This window comes from Sinohyriopsis cumingii, chromosome 13 (assembly GCF_028554795.1).
Source record: "Sinohyriopsis cumingii isolate HCF-2022 chromosome 13, ASM2855479v2, whole genome shotgun sequence".
Classification (NCBI taxonomy): Eukaryota; Metazoa; Mollusca; class Bivalvia; order Unionida; family Unionidae; genus Sinohyriopsis; species Sinohyriopsis cumingii.
Window position 1 is genome coordinate 58,822,697 of NC_142973.1, and position 27,199 is coordinate 58,849,895.

At 34.5% G+C, this 27,199-nt stretch overlaps 2 protein-coding genes across 2 annotated transcripts in view; one reads left to right on the top strand and one right to left on the bottom strand.

Annotated features, from left to right (window-relative positions):
* Positions 1 to 24,024, bottom strand: part of LOC149785656 (pre-mRNA splicing factor cwf19l1-like) — a 44,282-nt gene extending 20,258 nt beyond the window's left edge. Inside the window, exons 1-7 of the mRNA XM_089979482.1 lie at positions 23,915 to 24,024; positions 16,065 to 16,149; positions 14,553 to 14,631; positions 9,222 to 9,323; positions 6,355 to 6,569; positions 4,782 to 4,900; positions 2,863 to 2,947 (exon numbers count right to left, since the gene is read on the bottom strand). Of these exons, the coding sequence (XP_089835608.1) occupies positions 2,863 to 2,947; positions 4,782 to 4,900; positions 6,355 to 6,569; positions 9,222 to 9,323; positions 14,553 to 14,631; positions 16,065 to 16,149; positions 23,915 to 23,949 (720 nt within the window). The 5' untranslated portion in view covers positions 23,950 to 24,024. The remainder of the gene's footprint in view (positions 1 to 2,862; positions 2,948 to 4,781; positions 4,901 to 6,354; positions 6,570 to 9,221; positions 9,324 to 14,552; positions 14,632 to 16,064; positions 16,150 to 23,914) is intronic.
* Positions 24,025 to 24,251: 227 nt separating this feature from the next.
* LOC149785657 (dynein axonemal assembly factor 3-like) overlaps positions 24,252 to 27,199 on the top strand; it is a 32,473-nt gene continuing 29,525 nt past the window's right edge. The window contains exons 1-2 of the mRNA XM_089931228.1: positions 24,252 to 24,415; positions 27,136 to 27,183. Coding sequence (XP_089787354.1) covers positions 24,349 to 24,415; positions 27,136 to 27,183 — 115 coding nt within the window. The 5' untranslated portion in view covers positions 24,252 to 24,348. The remainder of the gene's footprint in view (positions 24,416 to 27,135; positions 27,184 to 27,199) is intronic.

Here is a 27,199-nt window from a genome sequence, read left to right on the forward strand (position 1 = left end):
TCTTATGTCTTAATGAAATTCAAAGACATTTAGCAACTTTAAGCATGATTTTCTCAAATTTAAAATTTTTACCACTGTTTGCCACTTTTACAAAATATCTCAAATTTTTGCATGCTGATTATTTGTGACCTACAACAGTTTAATTGCATTAAACGTACATTTTTAAACAACTGGGTAATGTTGGTGCTTAACACAGTAATACTTATTTTAAATTCGACTTTATAGAAACTTTATGGTAGGACAAAATTTGGAGTTAATTCTGTAAACAGGCTGAGAAATCCCCAGAATCATTAAAATGGTTCTGGTTGTTGAGTCATACAGCTTTCTTTACACACAAATTGATCTAGTGCTCATATGTCAAAACCTCTGAACCTTTACAACTTTGCTCAAGATGGCTCTAGAAATGCCCTTTAAAATTACTACTGTACATGTAAACCCCATTACAACATTACTGAGGTAACTGATTTGATACTGTGAAATAAAATGCAGGAGCAATTTATAACATAATGATACAAACAGACGATGAAATGTTGCAATTGTCGGGGGCATGGAGGTGGGGGGATGAAGGCCCTGATATATATCAGAATAACAAAGTTTAGTTGTGTTTTCCCTGCAATACGTCATAAAGAATTGTTTCAAGGAAGAAAATGATGCATATTATACCAAATATCAAATTAACAGAATTTTTCTTTCCATTGCAAGCAACCCAAAGAAGAACAAACTGAATGCAGCACAATACATGATCAGATAGCAAAAACTAATTTCATTTGAAACTGAGGGAAGATCTAGGCATGTGAAATGTAAACTGTACTAAAAATGCATGGAAGCTACCTGTATGAACATTCTAGGCCACACAATAAATGAATATCCATCTTGTTTATATGATAACTGAATGTACACACGTCCAAGAAGCTAGGCTATCTAACTGCCGCCCATAAACACAAGCCAGTCTCAATGTGCTTTGACACATGTTTTATTTTCTATTTTGTAATTAATTATTTTTAGCTGAAATAATTTATTTAGAAGACAAAACCACAGTAGGTCATTTTATGACAGGGTTTTGAGGGGCAGCACCCCTGATCTGCGGGTGGAGGGGGGCAAACACACTTTTTACAACAATAAAAAACTGCTCCTTGTGCAACTTATGATCATAAAATAAACCAAAATAATCATTTGAAAAACAAATAAACTTACCAAAATTATTCAACTTTCCTTCAATAATTTCACAATATTTATTGTTACATGAATTGTTGTCCAATACTATTGGTACTTAAGTTATTTCATGTGCATGTCAGTGTTCACATCATAATTAAGTCAAAATAATTTGTCAATTTTTGCAGCAAATATATTATAGTTCTGTCTTTTCATAACAAATCTGTAAAATAAACACCCAAGTACACCAACTATATATAAAAAATTACATACATTCACCTGTCCATTTCTCCAATGGACACAACCTGTTGATATGCCAGTTGAGCTCTTTTTGTGGCTTTGGCAAAAATTTCTTTAGCCTTCCTTTTTGTCACCACTGACTTTTCTGGCTCAATGTGCAACTGTTTCTTTTCCTTCTCAATGACAGCCTTTTTCCTTTCAAGCTGGTTCTTGTATTGGCAACATGCAGTATGCATATTCATTCTGTCAGAGGGCTACATCTGTTCCCTCATGCAAGAAATCTTTCTTCTTATAGTAATTGCACTTTTTCCATATGCCTTCTGAGCTTCTATTTTTCTTTATGCAGCTTCTTTTGTAGGTGCTGTTCCAAACTCTTCCAACCACGATTACCGTAATTCATATTTTTCATACAGAGGTCACAAAATGCCAGTCCTCTAGTGTTCAGTTTTCTTATAAACTTACCAACTAAATTTCCATCGACTGTTTGCTGCAGTCATTCCCATTTCAATACACTTTTTAAACCTTTATCTAAACCTTCAATGTCATGCTCTCTCTCAACAACTTGGGATGCCATGTTTTTAAAGCATGCTTCTTCTTTCCATTGCCATCAGTTTCCATTACACAAAGATTCATTGGATGAATTTAAACCTTTGATCAATCAGAATACTCTTTACGAGAGTCATGTGCTAACTAATAATTGGAACAAATAATTTACAAGGGTCATTGCAGAATGGGACCAGACAGACTGTTTTAAAAAAATTGGATCCGAGATGATATAAAAAATGGACTATATCAAGAAAAATCTGATTCTAGTCAGGTTTAAAATGGAATTTCGCTTTAAAATGGAGACAAATGATGTCTGTATCAGGCCTTTATCACTAAATCAAACTCGAAGCATCTATGTCACATGGCAAGTTGTCATGCTTTTAATATTAAATCATGCTGCTTGCATCTATGTCAGATGGCAAGTTGTCATGCCTTTAATATTAAATCATGTTGCTTGCAGCATCTATGTCAAATGGCAAATTGTCATGCCTTTAATATTAAATCATGCTGCTTGCATCTATGTCAAATGGCAAATTGTCATGCCTTTAATATTAAATCATGCTTCTTGTAGCATTTATGTCACATGGCAAGTTGTTATGCCTTAATATTAAATCATACTTGAAGCATTTATGTCACATGACAAGTTGTCATGCTTTTATCATTAAATCATGCTTGAAGCATTTATGTCACATGGCAAGTTGTCATGCCTTTATCATTAAATCATGCTGTTTGCAGCATCTTTGTCAGATGGCAAGTTGTTATGCCTTTATCATTAAATCATGCTTGAAGTACCTATGTCAGATAGCAAGTTGTCGTGCCTTTATCATTAAATCATGCTGCTTTATCTAACACTGATGGCCACTTGACAGTAATACATCTACATTACAAAATAATATATACAATTTTAACTAATTTATAAATTACCTTTCTCTTCTTCCTGTTTCCAACTTTGGCAAGAGCTATGAATCTAGTGACATGTTTTTCTTTTTCTGCCAATACTTTGTGGTTCCTGTAATAAATAAGGTTTGCATTGAGACATCATATTTTATTAAAAATAACACTTAAAAGTTTGATTTTAACCTAGAAAATACTCCTTAAATTTCCTCACTGGCAATTACCATAAAATCCAATTTGTATAATAACCACCAATTTCCATCCATCCATCTGTACCTCTGTCTGTCTGTCAATTCATACCCTGTTTAATCACCAAAGCTCTGAAACCTCTAGATATAACAGAAGAATTTCCTATTAAATGAAGGTGCGTGTTTTAAGTTTTATTGTTTCATATCCAAGTTTTATCGACGTTACTGCCCTTTTCCCCACTGATTTTAAATCATCACTACTGCAGATCTATGTAATATAGGTCAAGAACATTCAACATATTCTGACACAATCTGGTCTGTATATTGTTTAATCAACTTAAGTGTGCCTTTTATGAGATTTATCTCATCAACACCATTTTGGATTGAGTTATGGCCCTTGACAACTATTATTAACTTCATATAATCACACGGAATGTTTCATGTAAGTGGCATAGATCAAGAACCATTCAACATATTCTGATGCAGTTTGAATGAACACTGTCTCATAGACCAAGATATGCATTTTATGTTTTGCTTCTCATGGACTCCATTTTGTGCACATTTGTCTCATGAAATTTGGTCAGAACATTGTCTTATAAACCTGGATAAGCCTGTTACAGGTTTTATCTCATCTACATTATTTCAAACAGAGTTATGGCTCTTATCAATCAACTTCATTTTTTTTTCACATGGGAAGTTACTTGTAATTACTTAAGTTATGATCCCTTAATACCCATCTTTTTCTGACTGGTTCCCTACACAGGATTTGTTTGAGGCCATACGGAGTAAATTCAAGTGAGTGAGAGCCTTTTGTGATGCACTCAATGCTAACAGCTCCAGTCACATCCATTTACACTCAAATCATTACCCTGGAGACTGGTAAAAAATTACCATTAAAACCTGTGGCCTTTAAAAAAAAAGTCAATTTACTAAGGCCACCCAATAAAGTGAATAAAGGTAAAGATCAGCAAGAAAAAGCTAAGCAATATAAAGAATTCAGAGTAAATGAATATACAATATGCATGTTTTTTCTTCTTTTTTTTAACCTTAACTACTGGAGTCAACTCTAAACCCTACATAATGATGACAGTAAAGATACATTTACTTATGCCTATGTGGCATCATGAACTTGGAACCTTTTTGGGATGAACAAACAATCTGGTGGTGCTTGAGAACACTGGCCATAGCTGGGACCTTAGCTCTTGGCCACTATTAAAAACTGACCAGTGTTCTCCATAACTCAAAATAAACATATATGATACAGGAAGTGAAACAAGGATTCTCTGGTATTGTTTTGAACGTATTTTGGATGGAATTTTTTTTTTTAACTGCACCACCATGGCTTAACTGTTTGTTACACAACATCAACCAATCTAACACGAGTCAACCAATCTAACATGAGTCAACCTATCTAATATGAGTCAACCAATCTAACATGAGTCAACCTATCTTACACAAATTGTAGCTAGCCTAATAGGTGACAACATTTGCCAGTGAATTTAGGAAGACTTTGAGACCAAGGTTTCAATTTTCTTCCTGAACACTCTGACAAATATCTATACAAAACAAAACATGTGTGATCATTACTTTTTTTTGATCAATTGCTGTGTACATAAATTATGCACCAAATACTTTTAAAGAAAGCATTTTTTTAAAACAAAAAGCACGGTTGACATGGCTTAATGATCAAATCACACACAACAAACCATATAAAACAGATTAAATATTAGACAGTGATATCCTCTGAATAAAGTTTCTAACCTATATGGGTTCCTTTCATAATGGACATCCTCCAGTCCACAGAAGTAATACCTTGGCCTCAGATGGAGTGCTAGCTGAGCCAAAGCTTCAGAACCACAGGAACTTGTGTCAAAATCTTCCTAAAAACATGATTTGGAAAACACGTCATAAAGTGCAGGTGATAAATCATAATGTGATTCTTTTTTTTGCATTTGTTATTTGTTCTACAATATAAAGTCTCATTAAAACTTTTTTCAGTAAGATCCTACAACATTACATCTCCATGCAATGTTTTGATTTGGAATACAAAATGTAATGACAAATTTGAACTGAAAGTTAAGTTAAACTTTAATGTGAAACCAGCAAACATTCTAGAATTTGTCAGAAATGTTTTACTTTTTGAAAGAAAATATATCATAGTCAGGTAGTGAGATGAAATGTGGAATGCTTTTCACACTATGAATAAACTGTATCAGAGGTTTAGGGGTGGCTTTACAGTCTTCCTCTTTCAGAATTAATTAAATATCAATAAATGTCTAAAGGAAATAAGATTCATAAGCAACTTACACCTTTTGCCAATAAACTTGAGAAAACTATGATTTTCAATCAGTGTGCATTCAAATAATTATTAAATCCTCATTTTACTATTATTTTATGGACACTGAATAACAGTTTGCCATTTTCTATGCTTTCCAGTATTGTAAGTCATATCTTGGAAAAGATATTTAATTTAGGCTTGTGCCACAAAATAAACAGCAAATTCTAAATTTTTATGTATTTGGAATGCTTGAACACTATTATGTCAAACTAAAGTTTAAACAAAAAACCGAACCCAGCAACAATTGACAAAACAAAATTCCTACACATATTTCTTCTGAATTAATTCCTGCATAACATTATCTCCCATACCAAATCAAGTGATGTCACCATTTGACAAATCTTTTTGATCATCAATTTTTAACAAATTTAAATGAGAACTACATGTAATCCCAATTCTAGCCATGGCAAATACCAATGTTTTTATGATGTATACCATGCTGCTGTAAAGAGTTTTGTGGATTTCCACCAAGTCAATTAAAGCATGAAAATAGATGGAGCATGGTGATAACAAAAGCTCAAGCTTAATGGACTTTCCTCATCGTTATGGATTGACCATAATTGCTACACATTTTTAAGGATCAAAGTTTGTGATAAACAATGTTTCACTGAAAAAATATTCTTTGTAAATTTAAATTTTTTGTGCAGACCAAGATATATCTTTTTTGCAATTTGCACCTTTGGTACTGCAATCATAAAGGTGAATATTCAAGTGCATGGTTTATCATGCTAAAATGTGAAACAAGCCCTTTAAATTCCTGAGAAAATAAAATTCAAAGGTTTTTAACAATTGATTCATTGAATAAATATGACATGCAAGTATAAAGATTTAATTAAGTTAACAAAATGCAAAAATAGTTATATGGATAAAAGAGAGTTAAAATCTTTTTTGCCAATACTTCAACAACCATTTGAAATTATGATCTGGAAAAAATACTTATTTTGTAAATACTTTTTGCTTTTCTTATAACTGTAATTGCCAATGATTTATAGTTACCAATGTAGTTCCATACTTTTCCACATCTTTAGGCCACTGTGATGTAATGAGAATATCCACTCCTTTGAACTTTGTGTCATCTTTGATGGGATCAATTAGTGCTTTGACATCATCTGAAGTAAAATGGCATTTATCCCCCTTGTTTTCAGGACTCTCCACACCACTGAGGTAAGCAAGATGTAGTCCTGAACTGCCAGTAAAATTACCTCGCATGCCTGAAGTTTAAAAGTAGCATGAGACTATTTCACATATTTGCACTCAACTGATGTAAATTACAATACAAAAGGATTAAAATGGCAATATGAATTTTAACACATTTGGTTAATATGCAAAGCAACAAAAAGATTGTAGCTGAAATTACAAACTGTACAGTCTACATGTTTCATTTCAAGATTTCAATATTCCTCCTTAAAAATGTTACTAAACCTATTTTATTGATTGGTGCAAATAAATATGGTAATACAAACAAATGTAAATCGTTCATAATCTTGCACATAAGACAAAATCTATCCATTAATACAGTAAAATGCCTACAAACTGGAGGCAATTATTCAGTCTCAAAAGTCCATCATCGAGATAATCCATTTCTATTCCATTTGAAGTCATGGTGGGAATTGATAAAAAAACACAATCTGGATGACTGATATCCTGGTCATTGTCATTCTATTCAAAGACTTACATTATATGAGGTAGAAAAATCTATTTGAGTTAAAAATGGTTATAGTCACTGTTTTTTTCTTCTGGCACTGATTAGGGAATTGCAAAACAACAAAACACAAGTATTCAAGCAGGAGACACCAAGAAGAAATATTTACTTAAATAATTAAGTTTCCTTAAGCCATAATGATTCTTGCATACATAGCCACATCATGAAATAATACTTGATCTCATTCCTTCACATTTATTTTAACAGTACGTAAGTTGGATGACTTCAAAACATCACTCTTTCAAAATTCTATATTATAATGACAAACGCACTGTGCTAATTGTGTCTTTTTTTTCTTCTTCAAAATAGTTCAAAGAAATGATTTAAAATACAAAACAAGATTTGGTAATGTGCATGATACAGTCATATGCAGTGCACGATGAAAATAAAATCCAAAGAAAGAAATAATGTCAGATAATGTATAAATGAAAAAAGATAATTTGAATAAATGAAAACAGACTCAACATTTTACTGTGAAGACCAAAGGCATGACCTTAGTATTCATATCAAATAAAACATTTATAAAAGATGACAAAGGGATGTTGGTTCCATAAAACACTGGTTAAGATTTAAAACTAATAGTAATTCTGAACTTATAAACAAGAATGAGTCCATGCATAATACAGAAAAAGGTTTGACAATAACATTTGAACATTCTTTATACATATTTAATATTATAATTTGTAGAATTGCAGAATGACATCTATTGCAGATCTCTAGGATTGCATCTTTCATAAGGATGTTAAAGTTATTTTGTGCAACAGGAGCATAATGAAATTGATGAGACATACATATTAAAATATGGAAGTTGATTAAATCACACATTTACTGAGAAACCACCATAAAAGGCACTAGGTACTGTGTGTAGCCATAAAAATAGACACTAGGTGCTTTGCATAGCCACCAAAAAGTCACTAGGTGCATTGTGTAACCACCAAGAAGCCATGAGGTGTTTTGTGTAGCCACCATAAATGTCATTAGGGGCTTTGTGTAGCCACCATAAATGTGTGTAGGTGCTTTTTGTAGCCACCATAAAATGTCACTAGGTGCTTTGTGTAGCCACCATAAATGTCACTAGGTGCTTTGTGCAACCACCACAAATGTCACTAGGTGCTTCGTGAAGCCATAATAAATGTCACTAGGTGCTTTATGTAGCCACCCAAAAAGTCACTGGGTGCTTCTGCAAGCTACCATATATGTCACTAGGTTCATTGTGTAGCCACCACAAGTCACTAGGTGCTTTGTGTAGCCACCATAATAGGTGCTTTGTGTAGCCACCATATATGTCACTAGGTGTTTTGTGCAGCCACCATAAATGTCACTCGGTGCTTTGTGTAGCCACCATAAATGTTGCTAGCTGCTTTGTGTAGCCACCATAAATGTCACTAGGTGCTTTGTGAAGCCATAATAAATGTCACTAGGTGCTTTATGTAGCCACCCAAAAAGTCACTGGGTGCTTCTGCTAGCTACCATATATGTCACTAGGTTCATTGTGTAGCCACCACAAGTCACTAGGTGCTTTGTGTAGCCACCATAATAGGTGCTTTGTGTAGCCACCATATATGTCACTAGGTGTTTTGTGCAGCCACCATAAATGTCACTCGGTGCTTTGTGTAGCCACCATAAATGTTGCTAGCTGCTTTGTGTAGCCACCATAAATGTCACTAGGTGCTTTGTGAAGCCATAATAAATGTCACTAGGTGCTTTATGTAGCCACCCAAAAAGTCACTGGGTGCTTCTGCTAGCTACCATATATGTCACTAGGTTCATTGTGTAGCCACCACAAGTCACTAGGTGCTTTGTGTAGCCACCATAATAGGTGCTTTGTGTAGCCACCATATATGTCACTAGGTGTTTTGTGCAGCCACCATAAATGTCACTCGGTGCTTTGTGTAGCCACCATAAATGTTGCTAGCTGCTTTGTGTAGCCACCATATATGTCACTAGGTGCTTTGTGCAGCCACCATAAATGTCACTAGGTGCTTTGTGAAGCCACCATAAATGTCGCTAGCTGCTTTGTGTAGACACCATATCTGTCACTAGGTGCTTTGTGCAGCCACCATAAATGTCACTAGTTGCTTTGTGTAGCCACCATAAATGTCACTAGTTGCTTTGTGAACTATTGAGATTGACTCTACTGTACACTTGATGAAATAATTACCCAGGTATGTCACATTGTTACAGAGATCTGATCCTTCACTTCCTTTGTAGTAAGAGAAATGCTCTGACTTATTTGGTCCCAGGATAAGAGTAGGAATTGGAACTGAAAAAATCCCACAAAACAAAATGTTACTATGAGGGGAAAATTAAGGGCACAAATATACATAAAATGAAATAACACAGCCTACAGAAAAACTTTTACTGTTATAACACAATCTATAAGAACACATAACTGAAATAACACAGTCCATAAGAACACCACACACAGTCCAATGGAACACTGAAAAGTAAATATTTAATAGACTATGGGTTTGGAAATGTTGCACTGGTGTAAATGGCTTGTGATATTTTGACTTTACACTTCTAAAATATGCCGAGTTTGGAACCAATACATTAAATCATGCTACTATCTTGCAATGTTTAAAAGTAGCAGTGGTTGGTGATTGCAGTGACCATTTTATTTACATGTCATTCACTATGGTTTGAGTTCATGTTGCTCTAAACAATTTTATTTACATATGTATGCATAATGCATGAGTATATATGTTTGTGTATGCATGAGCATGTTTGTGTGTATATGCATATGTTTGTATTTGTGTGTACACATAAGTATATATGTTTGCATGTGTATGCATGAGTATGTGTTTGTGTAGGTGTATGTATGGATGAGTATGTTGATGTGTAAATATGCATGAGTATGGATATATATATAGTGGAACCCCACTATAACGCGATAATTGGGGTCCCAAAAATTGGATTGCGTGTACAACAGGGTCAAGTTAATGCGTGTTTTTACAGTATTTTATTTTTGTCAGAGAAAAACTCATTGGCACATATACGTGTATTCATGTCTAATGTATATGATGAATAGGGTATCAACACCGTTTACTATCGTGCTGTAGTGGCATGCAGTTCATCCATGATGCATATAATTCCAATGAAAAATTGCACACAGATTTACAATATTCAATAATTTTGTCCCAGATCATTGTGCCTTAATTCAATGTCTAATATATAGCATGAACCGAGTATTAACACTGTTTACTTGCTGTCTAATATTGTACCGTCGAGGCTTGCAATTAATCCATAATACACGTATTTCCATTGCAAAAATTTCACACATATTTAAACTATTCAATCATTTTGTCACAGATCATTATGAGCCTGAATTCAACAGGAAAAATTAACAGCAAAATTAGGTTAAGAAAGACGAAGCAGGTGTATGGTTCATTACATACCAGGGTCTATGAACGGTGTCTGTACAAATTTCATGCTGCTAAAATTTTCTCATATGCGTTTCTGTGACATTTATCCACTGTAAATTTCCAATAATTGTACGCCTATTCATCTGAATGACTACAGCAAGAATAATTAACATCAACACATGCTCTCAGCATGCAGATAACGTTTACTTCAGATTTTGTGAATATCGAAAGAAATGTGTGAAAGCTACTAATCATTGCTCAAAGTGCAGAGAACGACTTGCGTTTGTGACCTTGCTTTTCCATAACGGTAAAATATTTTTATAAAAAATAGGAAATTAATATTGAGTTCATAAGCAAACACCATACACATGTCAAACCTGAGAACTAAGTGCAGGAGGTCTGAAATGGTCACAAGTCACTTTTACAATTTTTTATGCTGAACGCATGTACAATTTCATACCCTTTCAATTCCCAGCTAATAAAGCAGACATTATTTACTGGTCAACTGATTGCATCTAATAACACTGCCAGGCCTAGCAAACATGCTGGCGGCTTTTGTTTTTTGATGTTTATTAAATTGTGAGAATCTTTTATCAACCACTGCATTGTCTGCTACTTGGTTGTGTATGCAGTTAAAGAAGAAACACATATTGGCTATTGTTTGAGCAACGATTGTATACAGAATTAATTGAAGACAATCACAAAGACGATTTACTGGCTTTACTCATGGATCAGTAATAAGTAACATTTCTGATAATGCTTATTTTGGCATAACACTTCAAGAAGCTACACCACGATCGCATTATATTATAATTCACATGTGAACTCTTCCCCAAAATGACAAAGATATGACACACTATTTCTCATACTTAAAAAAAATCCCCATATGAGAAAAATACACGCACATGTATTTAAAATTTCAGGAACCACGCCATGATCATATTACAGTCAAATTCATATGTGATCTCTTCCCCAAAATGATAAGAAATTTTTTATACACTATTACATGTAATTTGAAACAAAAAATTCATGTGCGAATGAATATACAAAATTTCAGGAGCCATGCCACGACCGCGTTATATCTGAATTCACATTATCGCGGGATGCACAATGGCAGGGTCGCACTGTATATATAATACAAATAATACTATCATACAGGTTAGAGAATTTTAGCCTTGCCTGTACACAAGAGCCCATATTCCATCAGGACTAAGCACACATCACCAAAAAAAGATGCTACTTATTCAGTGTTATATGCACCCATGTGTAGCAGACACACTCGCATGACAACCTAATAATTAATTCTCATCTATCTACACAGTCATTCCAGATTCCTATGAAAGAAATCAAGGTACATGTATATAGGATTAATTATAGAGAATTATAAATATACACCAGAAGAATGGAAAGTGCCATCCCTGGATTCTATACAAGAATGCTTGATAATAGTAGGCATATATATATATATATATATATATATATATATATATATATATATATATATATATATATATATATATATATATATCTATCTATCTATCTATGTGTGTGCTTGTATGTGTATACATAAGTATATGAATTGTGTGTATCTAGGAAAGGATACTCAATAAGCATACATGGAATGAATATCCTGTGTATTAGGAATGGATATCCTCTCTAAGTATATTAGAAATAAGTGCATCTAGAAATGAATATCCTCTATAAGTGTATCTAGAAATGGATATCCTCTATAAGTATATTAGGAATGGATATCCTTCCTAAGTATATTAGAAATAAGTGCATATAGAAATGGATATCCTCTATAAGTGTATCTAGGGATGGATATCCTCTATAAGTATATTAGGAATGGATATCCTCTATAAGTATATTAGGAATAGATATTCTATATATAAATATATTAGAAATGGATACCCTCTGTAAGTATATTAGGAATGGATATCCTCCCTAAGTATATGTGTGTGTGTGTGATTTGGATTTTTAATGTAGCTTTAACAATGTTTCAGTCATATTGCAACAATATCTGCAGTGTGACAGTTTATAATGATGTTTTGCACTGGGGCATCATGTCGCAGACATGTAGCATGATGTCCTACCAAGTCACATTATCCTGACACCAGCCCGACCAGTCCTAACCTCTTAATGCTGAGTGCCAAGCGAGGCAGCTGTTAGTACCATTTTTGTAAGTCTTTGGTTTGACTAGGCCAGGATCGAACCTACGACCTCCCACATCCAAGGTGGATGCTCTAACCACTAGGCCATCGGAGTGGTCTCTAAGTATATTAGGAATGGATAGCCTCTAAAAGTATATTAGGAATGGATATCCTCTCTACGTTTATCTAGAAATAGATATCCTCTATAAAGGCTGTTCCTGTAAAATATACATGAGACCCAGGGAAGGCACTTTTAACATAGAATAGTCGCCCATAGATGCCATTTAGAATTTTGTATTGTTTTCATATGAACTCTTTTGGTAATCTGAGTACCCTGGCATATATTTTGTATAAAGTGCCCTCCCTGGGTACCATGTGTTTAAGTGGAATATCCCCATATATATTGGGAATCAATATCCTCTATAGGTGTATCTAGGAATGGATATCCTCTGTAAGTATATCTAGGAATGAATAATTATGAATACTTAATATGTACTGTACATATATGAAATCATAGCTCTAGGCAAGGGGAATTTATTCTAATTTTACTAACTTATTTTGACCCACCCCAACTAATTATTTCAAAATCAGCCAGCATTGTTAGCTGAATTCTAATAAAATACACATATTTGGTGATTTTAATCGGGTTATTTAATTTGCTTTACTACAATGGAAATGTATAAATGGCAGATATGCTTAGTGTGCCTCATTGTTACTCCATTTAATGTTGAAAATATAGTTATCACATCAAAAATAATCCATAAATGCGGGGCAGGGTTAATAACCAATTTTGTCTCAAGCAATATTCAGTGCTAAATGAAAGTCTGTAGTTGCAGTATAACAAATCCTTTAGAGTTTCACAAAAATGAAAACTTAGAGTGCAAACTAAAATTGATATATTTAAACAGAACTTGACCTAACATATTCTGATGAAAGACCAACAAAAAATGGTACAGAACAAAACAAAATCCCCCAGCAAAATGAAAGAAAGGGCATAATTCTCTCCCCTCAGTCTAAGTTTTTTAACTTTATAAACCTTCACAAATAAACAAGACTATTGTGAAATGGGAATAATGTGACATATCATCAATATACCTCAGATTTAATTTAATTATGGAATTTCATGTTTATCCAGAAAATATATGGCTTAGCTATTAAGTCCTTCCCAAAATATAGCAATAATGGTCAAATACACTAAACTCAGTACTTACGAATTCAAAGCGCTTTAGATCAAAGCGTTCATTAGGCATCTTAATCTCCTTGTCTGTTAAGATCTAGTATCTGGTATAACGGTACCAATTGCGCAAGTCCAGGTGGGCGGAGCTTAAGGTGTATGGAACATTGTATTCAGAATTAAAGAACAACACTAGCTGTGATTGGTGCATTATGTAAGAGTTGTACTTTCTGTTTGGCTTAAAAAAATGTTGAGCCTCTTGGCAACATGTGAGTTTATGTTAATTTCTATCTAGATCATATTTTGTATTTTTTATGATTTTTTTAAAATATGGTACACATGGCTGAAAATGTGCTTGTTGTGACTAGATAACTCTTACCCCTGTCTAGTTCCAGTAGAGTTATCTCTCTTAAATGCAATGGAGTACCTGGTTATGTCATTGTCAAATTGACAATCTAGCATTGTTCTATATGACAGTGTGTGACATGCATGCCCAAGTAGGACAGAAAGTATATTTATTTCACAAAACATTAGCATTGAGGTATATGGAAAAACAATTGGTACCGTGATACCATCTAACCAACACACTATCATTAATCTACTAAAGGGAAGCCAGCATAACACTTCAAAAGACCCAAACTGACAAACAAAAATGTGTATTTGTGAAGGTTTTAAAAGCTTAGAAAAGGCTAAACTTAGACTGGGGATGAGATTGTGTTCTATCTTTCATTTTGCTTGGGGAATATTGTCCAAGGGGGATTTGGTCCAGAGGGGATTTTGTCCTACACCCCAACAAAACTGACCTTTCTTAGATCCAGAAACATATTCTTGCCAGTCTTCATTGCAGTTGTTTCCAAAGAAGTCTCCAACACAGAGTAAGAGCTGAAAAGAGATAAAACAATGATCTAAACAATAACTCATACTAAGAATAAAAACAGAACAAGGACAAACATTTCCAACATGATCTATAAAAAGAACAGAGACACATTCTCAATGCACAAAGTTACTGACTATATAACATTGTGACCTTTTATGAGATCACCTGCCTTTAAGAGACCATAATTTGTTGGCAGAAAGAGTTGTCTCTTAAGACAAGTTCTACTGTATTTTGATACATCATCACAAACCCTACATTAACAAAACTTGCACAGAAATTTTAATATACATATATGCAATACACAGTTGTACTTTCATTTGAACATACATGTATAAAATTCACAGTTCTACTTTTATTTAAAGCACTAATACACATATTATATCAGCTATAAAATTCACATACTGCAAATTAACTAATTTTGTCCACTATCACTTCTTAAGGATTTTGTAGCTGATGCAAAACCACAAATTTAAATAGCCAGCAAAGAGTAATCCTTGTTTGGAAATAATAGGACCACTTCTGTGGAAATAACAAGATTCCTTTTGGAAACAATAGGACCCCTTCTGTGGAAATAATAGGATTCCCTTGGAAACAATAGGACCTCTTTTGTGGAAATAGAGTGTAATAAGATTCCTTTGAAAACAATAGGACCTCTTCTTCAATCCACGAATTTAAATAGCCATGAAAAGAACAAATTTGTAATGCATGAAACTGATGACAATGAAAATAATGAAAATTCACAGGTAAGTGCATTAAGTGTCAGTACTTTAACTGATTTTGCATCATTTCAAAATACATCCATCAATGCCAAATTATGCTGATATCAGAGTAAACAACTATGCTGATATTAGAGTGGACCACTACGCTGATATCAGAGTGAACTACTATGCTGATATTAGAGTGGACCAACATGCTGATATTAGAGTGAACCACTATGCTGATATTAGAGTGAACCACTATGCTGATATTAGAGTAAACTACTATGCTGATATTATAGTGAACAACTATGCTGATATTAGAGTGAACCACTATGCTGATGTTAGAGTGAACCATTTTGCTGATATTAGAGTGAACCACTATGCTGATATTAGAGTGAACTACTATGCTGATATTAGAGTGAACCACTATGCTGATATTAGAGTGAACTACTATGCTGATATTAGAGTGAACTACTATGCTGATATTAGAGTGAACAACTATGCTGACATTAGAGTGAACCATTTTGCTGTTATTAGAGTGGATCAACATGCTGATATTAGAGTGAACCATTTTGCTGATATTAGAGTGGACCACTATGCTGATATTAGAGTGAAACCCTGTACAAGACGACTATCTTATTACTAATATCATATGTTATATAACTTATATTATACAAGTTTTAAGTGTGTGTCTGTGTGTGGGTTATATAATATCAAATCAAGAATTATTTAGTGCTAACATCAAAGGCTCCACTTTTCTTCTGTATGCTTGATATTCTGGAGTAAAGTTGATCAAAATTGCATTCTACATCTCCGCTGACCAAGCTGCAATAAGAAAATTATCTGAGATTGCATGTCAATAACAAGATAAAATAAGTTACAAACAGAATTAGGCAAGGACTCTTCTCTAATTAAAGAGCCTTGAAATCTGTGTCCTCAGACTAATGTTTAAACAAAAGCATATGTATACATAAACATGTAAACATAAATCAAGCAAGTAACTGTTATGCTTGACCACAATCTTTTATTTTTAGAATTTTAAATCCAGTTGGTCACTCAAATATATTTGGTACATTCCTTATTCTTTGTCTTGTTCCTGTTCTGCTCTTTGTCACTCCAATGGTGAATATTATCAGGATGACCATCCATTTCTAGCCCAAGTAGTCATGATTACTGCTATCAAGATGATATTGCTTGCCCATGTAGCCATACGGGCCAATGGGATTATTGCTATCAGAATGATATTGCTTGCCCAAGTAGCCATATTGGCCAATGGGATTACTGCTATCTGGATGACTACCCACTTCTAGCCCAAGTGGTCATGATTACTACTATCAGGATAACTATATTGCTTGCACAAGTGGCCATATGAGCCAGTAGGATTACTGCTTTCAGGACAAATACCCATCACTTGCCCAATTAACCATGTAGGCCAACTACCCATTGCTCACCCAAGTGGCCATATGGATTACTGCACAGATGTACCATACCCATAGCAATTTGTTTTCAAGTTTCATCTGCTTTCTTTTAAAATATCAAATATTACTTGTACTAAAGGCATTATCAGTTAATATTTTTTCTCTTAGTAATCGAGCAGTTACTCTTTAAATAACTCTTTTCTCCCCTGTATAAATGGAAAAAAACAAAAATAAGGTTGTTTAACATTAAACACCTACCTACGATCTTCAGGTTAAGTGACCATGTTGTAACCAGCTATTGTATAAATATCTTTTTGTGCAACTTGTTCATAGGTGTGTTAATAATTAGATAAACATTGGGATCAAATCGCTCACACTTTTGACATAAAATATGGTTAGTAAATTAAGTGTGTCACTAAGTCTCCTTGTTGTTTACCAATTGTATGTAACAATTCCAGTTTGCTGACAGCTGTACAAATAAAGTTGATTGATTTAAGTTTTGGACAGTATAGGGCTTCACTTCAAACTGAAAAGCAATGTCAATTATTGGCTCATTAGCAGCATAACAACAGATTTGTCAGCACAAAGATCACCTAAAAGCTACAATTCAAGATATCTACCAGCATACTATAACTGACTCATTCCTAGACAATGACAAGTCCACAATTTTGGACATCATAAAAAACAAGGACAAATGGTTATCTGCATCTACAGACTCAGCAGACCTAACCTGTGCATGCCATGCCAAATATATAATTTGATGTTTTGAATTCAGGTGGTTCTCAGACATGTCTTCCCATCACACCACCATCAATGATGAAACATCCATTGCCAAGGCAAAGACACTCTGAGACCAAATCAGCACCACTAACATTGCCTGTTCTCACAGCTGGCTACAATGCTTCAAGAATGGGTGGGGCATCAAGCACAAATTACATGAGGATGAAGCAAATAGTGCAGACATGAACAAAGTGCAGGCAAGCAGAGAGGAACTATAGGCTACAACCCACAAGACATATTCAACCTTGATAAAACTGAATTATTCTACCAACTGGCACTAAATTACAATCTAGCAACTCACAACATCATAGGCACCAAAAAGTCAAAGGATAGGATCACTGTGATGCTCACCGCAAACACAACAGGGACCATCAAATTGAAACCATTTACCACTAAAGTCAACAGACAAAGGCATCTCAGCAAAACTTATAAACCTAACACATACATGAAGTACAAAACACAAACGCTAAGTTTGGATGTTGGCAGAACTTTTCGTCAACTGGACAAATGACTTCAATTGACAATGAGGGAAGCCAAATGCAACATCATCTTACTTATAGACAATGCTGCAAGACACATGTGGGAACATTCGATTATGCAATGTAAAATGACACTTTCTTCCACTGATTAAAATGGCACACATTCAGCCAATAGATGCAGGCATAATATGAACATTCAAGCCCATTACAGGAAACAACTGGTAAGACATTACATTGACTGTGCTGAGCAAGGCAAGGTTCAAGCTGTGAACATTAGGCAGGCACAACATATGGTAATGATGGTGTGGGGTTCAGAGACACCAACTACAATCTCAAGCTGCTTTAGACATGTACAGATCATACCGACACCAAACACTACTATAAAAGATGTTAATGACTGAGAAAACATGCCATTAAAAGATCTCAGAGACCTAATAAGACACCTTCCAACCCAAGCTGATATGTCTACTGAGGACTACATAGGGATACACAACGTGGAAAAAACAGATTAACAACTCAACGATGACAACATTTTGACCCTGGTATCTAGTGAAGAAGTTCCAGACAATGCTAATGATGAAGACGATGAAACCTCTACTGACACCAAAGGAAAAGACATTTCCATCAGCCAAGTTGAGGACAGCATAGCAACATTAATTTCCTATTTTGAGCAGACGTCAGCAATAATCACCAGTGATGACATAAAACACAATAGTGAAGCCTTTGAGAATCGATGGACACTATCAACAATCACTGCAGATCGATCCGAAAAAGAATCCAGGCAAAAAAGCTGATTTTCCACAGACAAATAAAATAGGTCCTAAAATCTTGAGACTAATTTTCCATATATGGTACACAATAGAATAAAATAACCACCAATAACAACCAGTTCAAACTCACCCTGTTGTCAAGTCAAATCCTGTTGCTAGCCACTCATTACAAGTGGCAAAAGCACCCCTGAAGAAACAACACCACCATCAAGTATGAGATGAGGGCAACAATACTGCCATCATAAGTCAGATTAACTAGATCAAAATACTCCTCAGGCATTTACAAAAGAACTTGAAATGGTGCTATGCAGCATCAAATCAGGCAAAGGAATGGCTTGCCATTTTTTACACCTGAGTTGTAAGGGAAAAGTGTATACTGACTTTGAGGCACCATGCAAACATTAACATAATCCCAAAGCCTGGCAAAAACCCCTGCAATGAGGAGAGTTATAGGCCGATCTCCTTGTTTTTAGTCTGTTTTAAGGCACTGGAGCACCTGATTCTCCAAAGAGTTGGTCCTGACTTGGAGAATATCATAACTATTGAGCAGGCAGGCTCCAGGCATGGCCATAGCACTTGCGATCAAGACCTTGCCCTGACTACATTTGTTGAAATTGGGTTTCAGAGGAACCTGAAAACTGGAGTTGTTATTCCAGATCTAACAGCAGCATATGAGACGGTTTGGCATGCAGGGCTGCTGTTGAAAATTTCCAGAGTATTGCCATGCTGAATAGTCAAGACTATTGAACTGTTCCTTCGCAACAAGTGCTTCAGAGTGCACATCAGAGAGAGTTGCAGCTCATGGAGGCATCAGATTAATGGACTCCCACAAGGGTCTGTTCTTTCACCAAGTTTGTTCAATGTCTGTATCAATGACTTACCTGAAGCACAGTCTGGCAAATTCATGAATGCAGATGACATTGCTCTCAGGACCCAAGGTCGCTCATTTACTGAGCTTGGGGGGTACTGAACAAGGAACTGGAGGATGTGGCAGACTTCTTCAAGAAATGGCGTCTACAGCCAAGTGCAACAAAGACAGTCTCCAGCATCTTCCACCTTAACAATGTAAATGCAGACCATGAGCTTTGCATCCCCCTCAGTGGACAGCAAATAAAACATGACCAAACACTAATGTACCTTGGTGTGACTCTGGACAGATCACTGACATTCTACAACCTGAAGAAAACTGCAGCAAAATTTAGTACTCGAAACAACCTACTCTGCAAACTGGCTGGCTCAACCTGGAGCGCTAGTGCTCAGACACTCAATACATCAGTACTGGCCCTCGGTTATTTGACAGCCAAGTATTGTGCTCCTGTCTGGGCTCGATCATCGCACACTAAGTTAATTTATGTCCAGCTCAACACAACAATGTGTATAATCTCTGGAACACTATGTCCTTCTCCTTTACCATGGCCGCCAGTACTCAGCAACATTCCTACTCCACATCTGTGTTGCCAGGGAGCAACCACAAAAGTGTTGGCTAAGAGCCAGGGAGAAACTTTCTAAGTACATGGACATCTTCTCACATCTAGCAGTCCGCTTGACTTCAAGATGCCCAATCTGGTTAGGTTTGTTGCTGGAGGATATGACAGCTATTTCAGCATGGAGTGTTGAGTTGTCTTCAACAGATGTTGAATATTAAGATAACATCTTATTCATAAACATCAGAAGTCTTAAGTTGCCAACCAATTAGAATGTATCTGTATTTTATATTTCTACGTAATCTCTATTTTATGTACAAAGCCTCAATTCAGTGGTTTTACTTAGTCAGAATGACTGGTACAAAGACTAAGTTTTACCTCAAATAGTTTGCACAATGTTATTCACTTGCTTCATTGGGTGAAACTTTTTGAAGTTACTAAGTTAGTTTTTATGTAGTTATTTTTACATTGATATTTTTGTTCAGATAAACACAGTAGTTTTGTGGTTTTTCTCTAGAGATTAAGTTGTCACTTCTATTGACTGAAACAGAGCTACATCAAAATTATACCTACAGAATATGAATTTCATCCTCACTGAAAAATGACCTAATTCGTAATGTAAGTTTATGGCACAAATTTCATCTAATTCCTCTTGGCCAGAAGCCCATACCCCAATACCTGCCACATTCCCAGACAGTGTTGAGGGAGTTTTGAGACGGGGGTGGGGTGGGGGTGGGGGTGGAGTATGTGTGATCCAAAAAGGAAACACTGTTAATTGAGAATAAGCTATTGTTGCACATAAGCCTATAGTAAATGATTGTAAATTCAAATCTGTTTGTTTGTTTTCTTCAAAGAAGTTCACACATTTATAAAGAAAGAAATGGTAGACTCAGCTTTGTTAAATATCATCACCATACATATATGTGCAAACACTCCCATAATCACAACCACACTGACATAAAATTAAGTTCCTCTCTTTAAAATACATTGGATGAAAAAATATATGCTTAATTAGATGCAGTCTTTGCTACTCTTGGTAGTTTAATAGAGAGTTTGAAGGTAATGAAAGTGTCATTAGTGTTCATCCCTGGAGATTGGATGGTACTGTTGTTCAAACTTCTATGCTGGATTCACTGAGCAAATCCTGGTCAGAAATGAGTTTGTTCTTGATGACTATAACATTAGCATTGTCAGAACAGTATCTGATGCAGTTTTAGCACAAGATAAGCTTTGTGTCTATGGAAAAATGAATATTCATCAAAACTGGGACTGACCATTTCATTTGGGGTGGGGGTAGGGGTGGGGGGACATAATGTTTTCAAGTTTAATAGCAGCTTTAAGGATAATATAGCAGTAATAAATGCCTCTGTCCAATTCGATTGTTAACACATAATCAACACAAATCAATATGAGGCTCTGATTACTATTGTCTTTCAAACAAGCTATTTCATGGCTAATATCATCCAGAAAAGCATGTTTGAATTAACAGTATTTTTACAAGATCACAAATAATAATGAAGAGAATTAATCTGAATGTTGAATATGCTACACTGTTATTACTTCAAAAATGAATCACACTTGAAAACTATTCAAATGAAATAATCATGCAAATGTTTTTACATAGGGAGTAAAATCTGACTTTTAACAAATGTTACTGCTTTAACTCTTTACCTCATTGAGCATAGTTACAAAGTGCAGCACACTATAAATAGAACACCTGTTACCTATTTGACTCCATATGCATAGGCCTGCCTGTAAACTATTAAGCAATGTAGTGTATGTTATGTTTAACAGCAATTTTAACCATTTTACATTTTTGGTACACATCTATTATGTGTGGAAAAATTTAAGAGTAAAGTCCAATTGTTATAGTTGTGTAATTATTTTTCACAGAAGAATTTTTTATGTGCTTTAAAATCTTGAGAGAACTTGTTCACCATCAAGTCAGTGAAACTGCATGACCAACCATAGCTGCCATTTCTCATACCCGAAATTTACAAGTTTTTTGTCCGCGTCTACATCACTAAGTCATTTGATAATTTATAAAAACTAATTGCTGCCTACATCAATATCAGAGCCTTTACATAAGTTATTGAAGCTTTCATAGTTGTGATTCTAATCGTGAAAACTTCGTAAGTACTGAATGAAATCAGCAACCTTCATTTTGGAGAGTGGAGATTAAGAACCAGTTACTTTAAATAGCAGATATCGACCAGAGCATAAACAGTGACCATGTGATCTGATGTAATTGTCATTTGCAGAAATTAATATAGTATTTAATAGGGGGTTTTCCCCAAAGGTAGCACTACGAAAACTGGCTTAAAATGGCTGATGTTTACAGCAGACGTCAAAAGGCGCTTCCATGCGAATGGAGTAGAGACATCAAAAGGCGCTTCCATGTGAATGGAGTAGAGGTGTCCAAAGGCGCTTGCATGAGGTAAAGAGTAAATACAGATGGCTTAAACATTCTCATTCAAGACAATGATGTATAATAACTTCTTCTAAAAGCATCTAACAACTCTGATTTACCTACAACTTAAAACAAATTGGGTTGTTCCACTTTTAGAACTTAACCTTTGCAAATTAGTAAAATGGGTTCACCCATAGCAGTTTTCAAAGGACTTAATCACATAATACACGAAAAGATGTTGTTTATTACCGGACTCTTTGCCTTTTAATTCTTGCAGAAGCTACTCCAAGGATATATTTACATGAGCTCTAAGTAGGACTGTTTACTGTTTATATATGCTATATGTTACCGTCATATACTGAAGTGGGGGGGTCGTCTAAAGATTACTGAAAATCGTGTTGTTTAAAACACAGCATGTCAGGGGGTTTGGGAATAAAATAAAATCAAGTTTTTTGCATGACATGCCGTGTTACTACAGGTATGGAAACCTAGACAAATGTGACTTACTATAGCTTTCATTCTCTTTTCCAATTTGAAATGAATCTCTTAACATGCTTTATATCACAACAAAGAGTTCTATTGTGTTTTTGTAAAATTGAATACAAATTCATTGTCTCAACTGCATACCCCTACTCATAACAGTTAAATAAATCATGCCAAGTAATACTTATTTTTATAACTATTTGTTTTAAGAGCACTTTTAGAGGATTATTGGCTGTATCATACATAGGGTGTAGTCCTACAATGTAAAACAAATCACCCGATTCTTTTGTTCTGGGGGGTGATGGAACTTAAACAAAAACAACATGTGCTATGTCTTACAATGTAGGACTAGCATAGGGTGCTAAGTGCCTTCCCATGGAGGCACTCAGACAGACAACGCAAGCTGGCCAGGGTACATGCATATCTTAAGCATCCGTCCCTTTGAATGTGAGTCTTATGCTTTCCCAGTTTGCTTGCATTGCCAGTCCAACGCTACTCCAATCTGACTCAATTTTTACAATTCATCTCCATTGAAAAATATCTTGAATTTGTGGCATTTTATTATGGGCTATTACATAAAATATAATCAAATAATGTTGAAGCTGATATGGGAACTCTCGTAAATTCCTTCATAATTTTAACTTGAACCAAAAGTTTTTAGTATACTGATGTATTTTTTTACATATTGTTAAAACTGTATTTAAAAAACAAATACAATCACCAAAAATCAAAATATAACCTGCTGGGACAAAAATTAATAAAATCAACGTTCGTAAACCAACCATCAAAAAACATTCTGTTTAAAACTGGAAAAAAGATTAGTTACATTCTGAGAGGTTTATTGGCCATGCCGCATATCATTTGAGTAAAATTGCAACTCAGTGAAGTTGAGAATTAATGGACGCTGACATCTTGTAGTTATGCAGTGAATATTTGTGAACTAACAACTTTTGGTCATACCGCCAAGACATAAATTTGTCTTGCAGAAATAGCCGAGATAATCCGAATAATTTATAATGACTTAGTTTAAAATGAAATAATATATTTACATTTAATGAGTTCTCTCACAAGTATTGACTTATTGGAAAATAATTTAAATCACTTGCAAAAATTATTTTTCCTTTAATGTTCAGTGCGAGCCTTCATTGTTTACAAATGGCTGCCCGAACGACCACGGTGTCCGGGCATGTAACGCATTCTCATATCTTGGCTTAAATTTGAGCTGTGTTGGTTAGTTTTAAAGCATCCAGATATTTTGGAATGACGGACGGTTTTGGAACTATAACTTGGTGGGGATTTACCCCAGCTCTTGATCTGCAGGATGAAGGTGAAACCAGAAATACTAATATTACAATTCGATTTTGTGACTCTACAAAATTTGGATTTTTCTAGAAAACTTATAGTATTCACACACCATCCCGTTTATTTATGCCCCTGACCGATTTTAGAAATAAAAAGCATCATGGATATAAAAAATTCACACAACTTAATAATTTCTTTCATTAATTTATAATTTTTAACTTGATTGTAGCCAAAGGGGTCCTAACAATATCAACTTATTTGTGTTTCAAAACAAACGGAAGATCTTGATGTAAACAAGCAGACAGACTTATCACTGTCCTTTTCAGTAAAATGTTCTCTATGTTGAGTATTTGCAAAGCATAGTTTAATATTTCTTTTTCAAAATAGGACGAAGAAATGAAAAGAATAAATTCTTTTTACATGTATTCAGAGATATGTAAGCCCAAAATTGACGAAATTATTGAGACTATCAGACAGTGAAATTCATTGTATCTTTTGCTTGTGATTTTTGTTTGTCTTTGACAGTTATTTCAAGAGGTAACACTTAGGAAAAATGTGTTTCAGTTTTAATTATTATTGTTCTCTTGATTATTATTTGATTTGTTTGTTGCTACATCATAATAAAATTGTTGTACTGATGAACAGTGTATCATGACTGAATAATGTTTACCATTAGTGAAAGCTCTTGAAGGATTGGACAAACATTACCCACCCAGCCTCCATTGACCCCTGGACCATTGCTTAATATTTATTCATTTGCTTGCCAAACACAAATATATGTCAGTTTTTCCACCACTTCCACTCCCCTAGTTTCAACTGGGTCTCAGGAATTTGTTATATCTTCATGGTGCTATTCTGTCAGAATATTGAAGGCCACCTACACATTGATCTTCTAGTGACTGAGAGACCCCCAACAGATTTGGACTGTTTGTCTTCATTTGTCATTAATTACAAGGTACATAAATTTTGCTGACCTATGTATAAGTAATTTCTTAATTCAAAAGGTTGATCCACTTCCCACCAATTCAGATTCTGATAAAAATACATGCCATTTTAAATTTCCACCTCAGGTATCTACTGCACATAGACAAAAATAAACTGCTGAAGTCTGTACAAAAAATGTGGAATTTCTCTACATAAGCAATCAGAGGAACCAAACATATATTAATGGCAAAAGTAATGATCTTCGAGAGCAAACAGAAAAGACAGAAAGTTATATAATTTTTGCTTCCTCGGTATGTTTACACAGAGCGTATCCACATTTGTGGATCCATAGAGTTGTTTGTTTTCAAAATGTTTGGCTACATGTAGGAGACAACCAAAATTTCAGATGGAATTTGTGTTTACCATTACACACTAACATGAGAGGGTGACTTGAAAGTGAGTATGTTAGATTTAGAAAAGATTCTTACTTAGGTAGGTAATTTAGTTTTCATACCTTGTAATCACTGGTACATGAAGGAAAACAGTTTGAATTGGTCATTGGTATGTAAATCAGTAGACGCTCTTAAAGATTTTAGGTCTAGACTCGTTCACACACCATGTAATGTTATTTTATGGTAAGTGGGTGGTTAATGGTTATAAATGAGAAGTAATATGAGACTAAGGACTAATTATAATTGCTCAAGACCATCTTTAAACATTGACTGTCCCTAAACCAAGTGGTTGCAGTAGTTTTTAGGTGGATTTTCTTTTGTTTTTCATTAGTTTTAGGGTCCATACTGGACTCCAATTTTAGGGCAAAGTGATTTCTTTTCCCTCACAAGAATATGGCAGAATGGTGGTAAAATAGAGAGAAGTAAAGAGAGGGTAACATTTGGAATGTTCAATTGAAACTTAAAACAGCTGTTTTACATTGTAACTGAAACAAATAATATAAAAACAAAATGCTCATTACATTTATGGAAATACTAAAGGTAGCTTTATTCAGTAAAAGTTTTGCATAACTTGTGTGTTTACTAAAGACAGTATCCTCAAAAACTGGTTACTATTAAAAATAGGTAACATATATCAAGGTGCAAGTCTGTATACATTTACAGGATGCAATATGAAATAAATTTGTTTCCCTCCAGTAGCAATAAGCCTAAAACCTCAAAAGCATAATTATTTGTGATCAGGCTGCATATACATGGAAATTCACTCCTTTCTCCCTGATTTTTATGTGATTCATATATTTAGGCATAATTGCAGGCATAAATAAAATTAAACGGATGCAAAAGATGATCCACATTATGAGCAGACACTGTTGAAACAGCTTTAAAATGTTCATTGAACAGAAGAAAAAAGATAAGAGTTGGTATTGTACTCAGAACACAAATGCCTTTAGATTATCATTACTATTATTATTCTTATTCATATTATTATTATTATTATTATTATTATCACAATGTTCCTTCACTACAAAACCCCTCAGTATAACAGTGGTATGGTTTTGGATTTCATTTACTCGGTTGTTTATTTTATCATTGCTACATAATTGACTCAGTTGTTTGTTTTATCATTGCTACATAATTATTTCAGATTATTAATAAACCAATTATAATGTGGATAACATTTTAAACCCTATTTCTGTATTTTTAAAAACATTTTTGACAAACTTGTAGCCATATATTTCACTTAAAGGCTCCCTTATGTATAATATGGCTCCAATTTAGAGTGTTATATAGTGATAAATACTGTTGTTTTTTATTTTTAGTTGTTCTTCAACTTTTTAATGCTAAGTGTCAAAGCACTTTGTATTTTCAGGATCTATACTTTCTTTGAAGAAGCTAAAAATTATGGATGAGAGTCAAGGTAACGTATATTTATA